The 13,082-nt window shown below is 34.3% G+C and overlaps 1 protein-coding gene across 1 annotated transcript in view; it reads right to left on the minus strand.

Annotated features, from left to right (window-relative positions):
* Window positions 1-13,082, minus strand: part of LOC118724369 (ABI family member 3 binding protein) — a 238,964-nt gene that overhangs the window by 61,096 nt on the left and 164,786 nt on the right. Inside the window, exons 41-48 of the mRNA XM_045584034.1 lie at window positions 11,515-11,571; window positions 9,245-9,319; window positions 8,283-8,339; window positions 7,531-7,602; window positions 7,031-7,078; window positions 6,217-6,282; window positions 3,901-3,975; window positions 16-90 (exon numbers count right to left, since the gene is read on the minus strand). Coding sequence (XP_045439990.1) covers window positions 16-90; window positions 3,901-3,975; window positions 6,217-6,282; window positions 7,031-7,078; window positions 7,531-7,602; window positions 8,283-8,339; window positions 9,245-9,319; window positions 11,515-11,571 — 525 coding nt within the window. The remainder of the gene's footprint in view (window positions 1-15; window positions 91-3,900; window positions 3,976-6,216; window positions 6,283-7,030; window positions 7,079-7,530; window positions 7,603-8,282; window positions 8,340-9,244; window positions 9,320-11,514; window positions 11,572-13,082) is intronic.

Here is a 13,082-nt window from a genome sequence, read left to right on the forward strand (position 1 = left end):
AAATAAAACATTTACCAGGTGGAGTATATGGCACTTCTGGCCTTGGTGACATTTTTGGCTTTGAAGTAACACGCTGGAACACCTTAGGAGCTGAAAAAGAGAACTCAGATCATGGGTTCTGACAGCATCTCCCGGTTATGCTTAACAAATAAGATTTGACAAAGTATAAGCCCAACAATAAAAAATAAAAAAAAGGAAAATGGTAGGTAGAAAAATAAACCTCAAGCTCTAAAAATAGATCAGTTAGATTTCAGATACTTGTAGAAAAATAAAATCTAAGAAATATTTGACTAAGCATAAGAGTAGGATGGAGAACATTTAAAAATCATTTCAGAAGAGATTACCAAATTAATGAAGGGATATTCTTTTCTGATGTTTGCTTGACTTCTCACTACTCCCCCACAATGTACACATACCCTATGTCTTCTTTGAAGATGAATTCAACGAGTCAGAGTAAAAGCCCATGAAGCATGAATAAGAAAAAGAGAAGCTTAAAGTCAAATCAGGCCACAGCAGAAAGGGAAGTGAGTATGGAAGGTACAGAGTGGGTGGGCTGGCACTCTACTCTTCCTGCAATTCTTCAGTCCCAAATAAACTTCTAAATGAACATGTTTGCAAACTAAAATTGTCTTTCTACAACTCTTCCTTTGTAACAGGTGCTAATGTAATAGATACCAAAGGAAAAAAACTAATTTATTTATAGTGCATTTTACAATTTCAAAAATGCTTTCATGAAGATTATGCCCTTTGGTTCTTACCAAAATGCTGGGAGGAAGGAGTTATCATCTTCACTTTAAAGATTTGGGTTGGCGACTATCTGCCTGAGGTTACATAGTTATTAAGTTCCAGAGAAAAGACTTGAGCTGAAGCTGAGGTCCAGACATTATCACTAGGTCCAAACACTTGGATTCTCTATATTCAAGTTCTGCATGTCACAGCTTTACTTGTGTCTCATTTTTATGAGGAAATGATAAACTTCTGCTAACTCAAAGGGTGATTGTGAGAATTAAATGTCAGAATGATGTGAAAACTCTACTACTATAATTTTTTTTCTATTTCTAGAAAAATCTTTACAAAGTTGACATTGAAGTATCTGAGAACATTCTAATTTCACTTTGCTCCTACAAAAACTAGGAACACCTATAGCTTAGATGATTATAAGATTTCTAGGTATACAATTAATAATGGGATTGTTAAGTATTATCTATGAATGTAGAAACTAAAAAATCAAATCTTTATTTAATGACAAAATATTCTTCATGATTTGTTCCAAAATTTTTATCCCACTTTGCTTTCAATGGCAAATATAGATTTCAAGTTTGCCATCTAATTTAGAAGCATAACTCAAGTATAAATAAGAAGAAAGATGGCATCTCCAGTTAAAGAATTTCATCCTAAAAAAGGGGTGGGTGAACACATTGTGTATACACTATTGTCAGATGCTACCCTTACAGCCCAATAATAGTAATTTGCATTTGGTATTATACCTGTGAGCAGGACATTCTCCCACCTCAAAGCCTTTTGAAGTTCATAAAGAGCTAGCCAAGGGTCAGAGGGGAAAAACTAGAATTTGAATATCTGTCTTTGAAACATTTAGTAATACATATGAATACATATGTAAGCACTCTTGGAAGAGTATAAAACCCAGGATATTGCCGTGATCTACTAGGTAAGATCATGTTCTCTTGGGCAAGAGAGATCCCAATTTCATCCACTTTTAAGAGGAGTAATTAGAATGTATTTTGTTTTTCCTGATCACTTTTACAAATTGTCCCCTTGCATTAAGTATCACCAACAAAGCCAGGCATATCTGATTGCAGCTATCTTCTATGGGAGATGCTGATGGATTGGGAGTTAGTTCCCTGAGTTGGGACAGAATCAGGAGGCTCTCTTGCTTGTTTGGCAGCCACTCGAGGGTTTCAGATTTAGAGAGTGTAATGCCTTGAGCTTATGAACCTATCATTTGTTCTGAAGCTGCATATCTTGTGGAGGAAGCTTGGCTAATGGTCTAAATCAAACAAATTTGAAACTTTGAATATAGTATAATAATGGAAATTTAGAGTAAGCTGCTAATTTATTATTCCATATTTCTATCTGTAGAGTACAGCTTAAAAAGAAAATTATGAATGTCTTCCTTAATTCATATCTCCTTTATTTTTTTTTTTAAAAAATTTACTAACCAAGAATTTATATTCCCAATGTCTTAACTCCAAGCACTTATTTTTCATCTCTACTCTTATTTTTCAACATTCATTAAACTTTCATGCTTTCTTATTTATTTCCATTTTCCCTTTCTCTGCTACTTTTGTTCTATGTTTTATATTCAAATAAAAAGTTTAGAGAATCCTCATGTGATTTGAACCAATTTATTTTTAAAGTTAGATTTTAGTTTCCTATCCATAAATTTGATCTACTTTTAAAATTCATATTCTATTCATTCATCATTAATTCTTTTCCCCAGTATTTCTTATATATTAATGTTACACATGTATTTATTGTTATTATTTTAAGTTTCTCACTCTATCAGGAGATTGTTGTCTTATTACCCTCATATACTTATGTGTCATACCCATATTATTTTTATATCAAAGTTTTAATAATTAAATAATACACATTTTAAAGTACATTAAAGTAGATTTAAATGAGCTGGATGTAAACATAGAATCTACTTTCAAGGAATTTCATTTTAAAGAAAAAAAAATAACAGGTAAAATTTCTCTTGGAATCAGACATTAAAGACCATGCCCAAATATATAATTTTTTTCTTTCAATAGGGATACTATGAGCTATGATTAAAGAATTTGTGGTGAGAATTCAGAACTGCTTCCTGCTAATGTTTTCCTTTCTCATTTTTGGAAGCAGACCATGTATAAGTGATAAATTTAAATTTAGGTGACTGGCCTAGACTGTAACTTCCTTGACCACAGAAGGATTCAATTTTGTTCACATTCCTAGTGTTTAGTGCATTGCCTGGCACATGGTCAGAATGCAATAAATATTTGTTGAATGACTGATTAAATGAATTAAACAATCACTTCAGCATGAAGGGGTGACATGTTTGAAATTAGGAGAGAAGAGACACAGGAGATCAGTTGATCGATGACAATAGACTAGGCATGACTGGGTAGATGCATGGAGCAGGCACCAATGCTAAAATGTTCCATACAGATGAGCTACAGAGGCTGGATGAGAAAGAGAGGTAAGAATCAGATATAAAGTGCTGAGAACCTGTCACAGATGTAATTGAAAGGCGGAAAAACAATAAGCTTTCTTTGAGGCATGTCAAGTTTATCGTATTCCATCATGGAGATTGGCTGAGGTAGTTGGAGAAATTAGAGAAGAGTTGGTTGAGAAGTTAAGGTTAGAGTTAAACATTCAAATGAGAGTTTCTTGAACAGAATAAAAAATTGTTTATAATGAATCTTATTTGGGTCCTTATCAAAATTTTACAGCAAAACAACTAAAGCAATATAATATAATTGTTATGTTATAGGAGAGGACATACATGTTTATTCTTTATGACATTAATGCTGAGTAAAATCTACTAAAAACTTAAAAAAATTTAGGTGATTGGCAAGAGGAGGCCCATTCAAGGACCATGGAAGCCTTAGGAATTCTCAAGCTGGAAAAGGCAGAGAGAGAGAGTGTAGACAGGTTACTCTTAAGAAATTCCATTCTTCTTCATCCCCCACTCAAAATAATATAATACTAGAGGAGCTTTCTGGAATAACTTATTCCAATAATATACTTTTCAGCATAAAAGGAAATGTAAATATTTATCAGGTTTCAATGGAAGACTTGTTTTACAAGGGTTAAAAACCCCAGCTCACGATAATTCAGCAGAACAACTTCACTAACATCTAACTTCTCATTTTCATAGAATGTAAAATGTGTATTTACCTGGCTGTGTCTGAGGGACTCTTGGATGTGGAGATGGTCTTGCTTTGGGAGGAGTGCGCGCTGTCTGCTTGGGAGCTAAAAGAAAGGACATAAGGCTTGGAGCTCTTGAGCTCTTGCAAGAATCACAGTTATTTAATAGCCTCTAGGCTCTCAGAAGTGTTTGTCGAGTGACTGATGAGGTAGATACACAGCAATTCAAGCAATTAAATCTTCCAAAAAGCTGCGAAGTATAGGAAGATAATTTCTTGTTATAACAGAAAACGAAACAAGAAGGAACATTAAATGATATCCAAGGTGTTCAGCTGGCAAATGAAACTGTTAGAATCCTAGAAACATCTATTTTAAGTATCTTTTAAACAGGTTAAAATAAATTTCATAATAACAAGTATTCATTCTTACAAGTTTATACCATCTTATCAGATTATCCCAGTACAATACATATTTTGAGTGCAAATAGATACAATTTCTTCTAAAAAAAAGTTAGCATGTCATATTCCAAATATACCTAGAAAAAATGAATGTATTTCAGAAGCAAGTGCTGATGGGAAAATTAATCTTATTAAAGACAATAATTTTTATTGGTCATACTGAGGAAGAAAAATTGAACAGAAATAAAAACAAAAGATTACTGAAGAAAGGTATTCCTTTGCTGGGCAATTCCCAAAGGAGTTCTAGGACACTTGGTATAAAAACCAATTATTTCTTCACCAAGAAAATGAAAAGCACTGCAATTTGTGGAAATATCTCATTTAGTTGGACTAAAGTGTATCTGGTATGAGAGGGGTAAGAGTAAACAAAATGTTTTCCAAGGTCAGGGAGTTCCAGGTGCCTTACAAAAAGATTGCTGAAAATAAAAACTATTAGATACTAGAAGGTGTTTCTGAAGTCTGCAGAGACTTTCTCAGGATACTAAGTCAAAATATGCAAGGCATGCCATGGTTTCAGAGGAATCTTCTTGCCTGTAGGGAGATAAACACCAGGGTATGTTGGAGGTTACATTGGTTTAGGAGCCTGCAACCTGGAGCATCAGAGCTCCCTTTGCTCATCACTGGGTGACAGCTATAGGCACTCCATCAAAAGGTACAGAATATTTATTTATTTATTTATTTATTTATTTATTTATTTATTTATTATTTTATTGTCTAAAGTTTTACATAAGTCTCCTTTTCTCCCAATTGACCCACCGCCCCAGTATCTGTGTTCATTGGTTATGCTAATATGCATGGACAGGTACAGAATTTTTAAAGAGCCCTTCCAGTTCTATAATAACATTCTCTGATTCTAGAGTTTCTTTCAGCTTTATGATTTCCTGACTCCCCACTTCCTTGCTTGCTGAGGTTCCTGACAGGCTATCTGCTTCTTCTAGGGAATAGGAAAAACAGTTTGCAGGTAAAGGCATATCATGAGGCAATGCCACAAGAATGATTCCGAAAGAGGTAAGAATCATCAATAGAATTCACATTTAAACATTTCGGTAACATTATCACGGCTATTAAAAACAATAAACATCAAAAAGCTGGAGATAACTGATACAGATTCAGTTCACGTAGTCAATGCAGAATTTCGGTAATAAACTGTAGAGGTCAACAGGCAATATTTAATAGGATGTTTCCATGAACAATGAGTAAAATAAATAGCTCTCTCTTTGGAAATAAAGCCATATAAAAAGTCCAATGGCAATCAAAACACAAGTTTGGACTTATTTGCAATAAATTCCTATTCCAAGAGAATCTATAAATATTGAAAGGGCTTTTCCTTATAATCAGAGGCATATTTAGTTATCCATGTTCATGACTAGTTTTCCTAAATTTCCAACTCCACCATCAAAGTCACTGGTTTGATTGTATAATACTTTCTCTTACTTGAATGCAGTGCAATGGCCAAACCACTGCAGGAAGGAGTGGAAAGAAGTAAAGAACCGGATAATGACAAGGTGACAGGCCAGTAGTACCTTTCATCTGGGTTGCACAGTGAAACTTGTTTCTGTTAATACATGACCAAAGAACTTATATAATTAAACTAGTCAAGATTATCAAGTACTTAAAATTAGGATATCTATTTATATGTAAATGGAATAATTTCCCATGTTAAACACTTGCACAGCAGCTGAAAGGTGTTTTTCAGGCATATCCTAAAGACTACTCACAACACGTGATGCCTACAAGTGATGGATAGAAGAGAAGAGGGCCAGTGACAACTGTGAGCTGAGTGACTAAGGTGGGGCTTCCAACGTCAAGCAGTGCCCTTATTGTCTTTCCATTCTTATATTCTGCAAATGCTCACCTTCTACATGAAAGTACAAAATGATGTATTTACCCAGTCCAGTCTGAGGCTCATTTGGGCTGAGTAGGATTTCAGTTTGGGAAGGCAGAGTTGATGCTTCTAAGCTCATTAAAGGAGAATAACAGAGGTTACCATGGTGCTTCACACACCTTGAGTACAGATGACAGACATGACGGAAACAAGTGGACTTTTTTTTTTAAAGAAAGGAAACTGCAACTCTGCAACAAAAATAGCATTCCTCTTTCTTCCTAATGCCTTAGTTTTTTTTAAAAAATGTATAGAGATGACAGGTTATAAAAATAATTTCAAAGTAGATAATGTCCTTATTTTTTAAATTTTCCCTTCACCTTCCTACCTCCTCAACAGTGCTAGAAAGATATATTCAGTAGTAACTGTAAAGGAAAAAAACAAAGTAATAAAAAAAGTAAAGCTAAGCCAATTCAAGAAGCATTGACTTTCACTTAAATAATGGAAAAAAAAAAAAAACACCAAACATGCAAATGAACATGATGGAATGAGTGTTAATGGGAAATGTGTTGCCAGAGTAGAAAGTATGAACGGATCATTATACAAAATATATTATCTGACATATTCAACACAACATTAAGCTGGCAGAAGATGCAATGTTAGGAGAAAGATGCTTTAGATTTGATAGTTTCACTGACTTAAGAAGATAAAGAGACCAGGTCTTGATATAAAACTGAATGAACAAAGAGACTTCTTGGACAGGGTTATAAATAGAAGAACCAAGAAATGATGTTGCAACATGAATTCACAATGAGAGAGAACCTGAGGTTCTCAGATGATGGTGGCAATGAGGACAAAAGCTGCTTAGGTATGTCATTACCTAACGTGGTCTCAGGTGGTTCAGACACATTTGTAATAGATTCCACAACTGTATCAAAAAAAAGGAGAACAATTTTAAAAATTGCCAGACATTCTGCGTTAGTGAACTACTTTTCTTCAATATCAAAACACCTCATTCTCTTAAGATCTTGCAACATATTTTTATAGACAGGACAACGAATTTAGACAAGAAAAAACAGAACCAAGAGTGGAAATTCTATAAAACAAATCCTCCAACTGATATTTATGTTGTAACTGTTAGTAAGTGGTTGTCAATTGTTATTATGCCCCAATATTTAGATACTACTGAGAAACTGAAATCAGTTTCTGTATTCAGAGAGCCAATTATCATGTTAAGAATCCAAGAAGTTTGAAAGCTCTTCAAATCTAATCAACTGAAGAACAAGTACAGCAGCTTGAACTTCCACGTTCCATGGACATCATATACACTAACTACATTTTGCAGAATTAAATGAATCAAAGCATGAAAACTGTTACCACCTTCAGTCTGTGGCTCCTCTGGCCTGAGTGGCGCTTTGGAAGTGGGATATACATAATGTGTCTCGGCTGATGCTAGGGAGGAAACAGGGGATGTCCGGTTAGTGGTAGGCAGCCCATAGCACTCTGTGATGGAATATTGTTTAATGTGAAAACAACGATTACGAGGTACATTTGGGAGAATAACATTGAGGTGCCTTCTGAAGATGACTACAATTTAAGATGGCAGAATGAAAGCAGGAAATAAAGGCAATGTAGGAACACACACACACACACACACACACACACACACACACACACTAATTATTACAGCAATTTCTACCTGGAGCAAAGCAGCTTGTTTCACTTCCTTACATTAAAAAAAAAAAAAAAAAAAAAAAAAAAAAAAGAATTCTAGTGAAAAAAAGACATGGAATGAGTCCTTGGAAAGCATGAAGATGAATACTACAAATGATATTAAAATGAAAAATAGCATGTGCATATTTATATTGAAAGAGTGGTCAGAACATAAAAATGTAAAAATTGCATTCAGACAGAGAGAACTAAATAAGGAAATTGTGAAACTTGCATCGCAGTAGAGCAGACACTAGCACAATGTTCTCTATGTGATGTTGACTTTCAAGATTCACTGGATGAGCACAGACAAGACATGAGGAGCTTTAAACATCACAAAGCACGAGGGCATTCAAAGAGGACTTCCACAATGAGATGGAGAAAGCACATAGACCTGACTTGCAATTGGAAAAAACTTTTACCGATAGCTTCCTCAGATGACTCAGTGCTAAATGTAACAGATTCCAGGCCTTCAGAAACTAGTAAAAAACAACAATACAAGATGTTACAATTAATCACTATGGGTTGTTGTGAACATTGAACGGATGAATACAAACTATTTAGAAAAGTGCCTTGTCCCTATAACTGCTCTATGCCAGCCAATATGGTAATATGTTATTATTAACACCCAAGGAAGCTCTGATAACGGAATTGAACTCACAATTGTATAAATGTTGTAGGTTACCAATAAAAACCATACTTTGTACTGCCAACATGAGTACTCAAATGCCATTAGCTAATTAAAAGATGCAGCAAGGAGATAAATAAGGTTACTAACATATGCTATAAAAAAAATAAGATCCAATGTTTCAAGATAAATGTTAGGGTGTAACAACAGCATTGCTAAGGATGTTTTAAAAATGTAGTTTTCAATTTTGAAGGCAACGAGGGCAGGTTTATATTGTGTAAAAGCTTTTTTTTTAATCTTTTCCGAAGGGAGAAAAATCTCCTTCCTTGACCGTCACAATTGAACTAGCATTCTTTTCACATTCAGAACAGACTGGAGCTTACTGCTAAGCGTACCACAAACTCATAGCTGTCAGTGAAAAACAAGGATAAAGAATAAAATCAGTTCTTTTAAGTGGTTTTGCGGATTACTTAATCAGATACATGATTATTATCTAAAATGAAACAGAGCAAACAATGAAATAAAGGTAAGTTTTTCTATACTGTTGAATAACATGACTAACATAAACATAATGCATTACCAAGTTAATACCAATATACAATCATGGAAAGAGCATTATACAATATATAGAGAATTGTTAATGTGCATTCTTTTGTGTCTTTTTTTTTTATTTATTTAAATATTTGGAAATACAATCCTTGAAGCTAATCCCTTGAAGCTCACAGTATATTCAGATAAATAAAACAATCTATTTACCAGGTTGACTTTGTGTCATTTCTAGGCTTGGTGATGTCACTGGTCTCCAAATAAGAGTTTGAAGATCAGTAGGAGCTGAAAGAAGAGGATCTAAGATGTCAATTATGTATAATTTGTTTCATAGGTTTTAGACAAGGGTAGCAATGAACTGAAATGCAAAGACCCTCGAAATAGCAGGATGATGGAGAGCTCATGCAGACTCATTGTGATTGAAAGCAGAAATTGGCAAATGATGGCCCTCCTCTGCTTGGCCTGTGAGCTAAGAATGTTTTCTACATTGTTAAATGATGGAAAATATTTAAAAGAGCAGCAGTATTGCATAACAAGTAAAAATAGTATGAAATTCAAATATAGTTTTATGGGAACAAAGACAAATCCACAAACTAAGATGATTCAAAGCATATTTACATATCATTTACATATTGGCTTTGGTTGCCTTCAGGCTAAATTCCAGTAGTTGTGACAGAGACTGAATGGCCTGCAAAGTCTAAAATATTCACTAATTCTTCACATAAGAATTTTTGCTGACCCCTGATCTAAAGCATCCTTCCAAAAAGGAAGAGCCTATTTGAAAAAAATCAGGTTATCTTTAATTATTGCATCTGAATCTGAATTCCCACAAGGGCTTTTAAGAGCTTCCTTCAGCTGATTTCATGACTGTATCATTTACAAAATGCTCAGTATCAGCTAAGAGTGTTTTGTTCTATGTTTCAGTTTGACTGCCCTCTTGGGTCCCCTAAGTAGGGGGTGAGACTTTTTGTTTTATTTTTGCTGTTCTCTCCCTTCCATCTACTAATTCAAACCCTAAAGTTATTTCAAAGTCCAACTATTTTCTAACATAGATCCTTGATTCCTTTAAATATTTCCTCTGCATATTATTACAACTCAATTAAACAAGCTACTTTTGTATAAGTAAATTATCTTATATCTAAGAAAAACTTGAGAACATTTTTTTCCATAACTATATTATCATCTGTTCAAAAGGTAAAACATACTCTTATTTTGATCTCCCCACCCCACCCCACTCAACTGCTAATATGATGCTGAGAGCACAGAGGCCAAGGAAATGTTTGTTGACCTAAACCAAAGAAGCAGCACCTTTTAAAAAGAGATGAGTGAAATGGAAAAGTGAGAAAATTGAATAAGATCTTTTGTCAGAGACAATCCTTATGCAGGGCACAAGATGAATTTGGCTACCACATAGATTTCCCAGCCTGAGTCTTCTGGTCAACCCTGCAGTTGCTGACATGCTAACCATTATTTGCACCTTCCTATTTAGAAGGCATAGAGGTGAGAAGTGCAAGTTAGCAAGACACATATTTGTCACTCCTGGGGCTTGACTGCAATGGTCTGGAAGGACTCTTTAAACCAGAAACCATAGATTTTCTTGTTTTCAATGGAGAAGCGTCAGGAAGATTCAAGTTTGAGATGAGGGTTCCTGCCCACTCCATTGCTTTAAATTTAAAGAAAAAAGATGTTGGGTCACTACAGTGTTTGAAGGTCTAGAAACAACCACCAACATACATAGGACCTATGTTTTTAAAACATATTAGAGTTTCTTGAGTTTATTTCCGAAGTTTGAGAAAATTTACAATACTAATAGAATTTGTTCCTTATCATCATTGAGGGTCTGTTAGAGTTCAATATAATATATAAAATGTATTGATTAAAGAAATAAATATTAACATGCATAATTAGATACACATAGTAGAGAAATTCTACTTAGATTAAGAACAGTTGCTTCACTGTGGTGGAGAATAAGGAATAGACAAATTCATCAAAGGTTGCAGAGCTTGTAATTTATATTTATTAGAATTTGCACTTTCAGGAAGCAACATTTTTTGATAATTTAACACAACAAGGAATTCTCATTCCTTAAAATAGAAAGAGAGTAATGAGAATATCAAACAGACCTTTTAGAAAGTAAAGTTGTTCAGAGAAAGTTCATGTTACTTAGATGACATTGTTTTACAGATTTAAATACCAAATAGAAATTTAAGGTATATTTGATCTTTAGACTCTTCACTGAATCATATAATAACGTTTTAAAGGGGGGTTCATAATAGATAGATGTCCTCAACTGGATCCAAGGACATTTGTTAAAAACAATAGGTAATGCTGGGATTAAGAATCCTGATTACTTATACGATGAAGTATGAAATGGGATGACAATAGTAGTCTAAGAAAGCAAAAGCAACTCTGGCTGTGACAGTGATGGAATGGGTTTTAATGAGCAAGAATATACTTAATGAGGTCATAAAAATAGTTACCTAATGTTCTTGGAGCCTCAGAACTATGAATAACATGTTCAAAGCCTGTGATGGGAACTAACCAAAAGCAACAACATGAAAATTAGAAAGTTTAAACACACATAGAAAGTCTTAATTTTTCTTTCAAAACATTAGTTTCAAAGGACAAACAATTTTTTTTAAACCTTAGAATTGACAAGAAATAAATAATTTCTTTTTAAAGTTTTGGTCAAACTGTAGCTAGGAATAATTCATTGCAGAAGGTAGTCACATTTCTTGAACTCAGTTAAACATCTTATGGTCAATATGAGGTTTTTCAAGGTGTTTGATTTTTCTGACTCTTAATTAATATGAAAGCTTGCTTTGGAAAATCTGTTTGGGATGTGGAAGATGAGATCATTGTGATGTTTTAGGAACTGAAGGAAGAAATTTTGGATTACTCTAGAGAAGGTGGTTTTGTAAATAAGGCTCTTGATTTTCTAAAATATGTTATATTTCCTTGAAATTTAAGGTATATAACTTTTAAAATTAAAATATTTTCTCCTATTTTGTTAATTTCTTTTCATTACTGAAGAGTCTTGAGAGATAAAATACATAAAATTAAGTCAAGGAGTGAAGAGTCTTAATTTCAAAAAAGGTAAAGACTATAGCCAAACTGTAGGTCGTGTGGTCTTAAATTCACACCAAGAAATTTAAATATGCCAAGGAATCCATGGCACTATAGCAATTGTTATGTTCATGTTTAGTTTAGTCTAGAAAAGATACAGATATTACCCACTGCATTTGAAACTTAGCTTTATATGTGAGCACTGCTTAGACAAAAATACATAACAAAAATTCAAATAACACAAACATTCTAATTTAGGTCCATGAATAGCTTTTAAAGTTAGGTAACTTCTTTTAAGATTCTGCAATACTTTTCTTTTGTTTTGATAATCCTTGCCTGAGAATATCTTTCTATTGATTTTTAGGGAGAGTGGAAGAGAGAGGGAAAGACAGAGAGAAGCATCGACGATGTGAAAGAAACATATCTATCATTTGCCTCCAGCATGAGCCCTGACCAAGGCCTGGGCCGGGGAGGAGCCTGCAACTGAGGTACGTGCCCTTGTCTGGAATCAAACTATGGACCTTTGGTCCACAGGCCAACACTCTATCTACTGATCCAAAATAGCTAGGGTGAACCTACAATACTTTTTAAAAAATATATATTTTATTGATTTTGTACAGAGAAGAAGGGAGAGAGATAGTTAGAAACATTGATGAGAGAGAGTCATCGATCAGCTGCCTCTTGCACACCTCCTACTGGGGATATGCCCGCAACCAAGGTACATGCCCTTGACCGGAATCGAACCCAGGACCCTTAAGTCCCCAAGCCGATGCTCTATCCATTGAGCCAAACCGGTCCCTGCTACAATACTTTTAAGAAGAAGAAAAATAAAGTCGAAAGACAGCAGAGGATGATAAGACAGTCCTTTGAAGCTGATGACAATTTGATGATGATGATGATGGAATGGGTAGACAATGGGGAGAAAAAGTTGATAAGAAGCACAGAACATCATTACTTAATGTAAAAATAATATATTTAAGGA

Source organism: Pipistrellus kuhlii, unplaced genomic scaffold, assembly GCF_014108245.1.
Source record: "Pipistrellus kuhlii isolate mPipKuh1 unplaced genomic scaffold, mPipKuh1.p scaffold_m20_p_2, whole genome shotgun sequence".
Taxonomy (NCBI): domain Eukaryota; kingdom Metazoa; phylum Chordata; class Mammalia; order Chiroptera; family Vespertilionidae; genus Pipistrellus; species Pipistrellus kuhlii.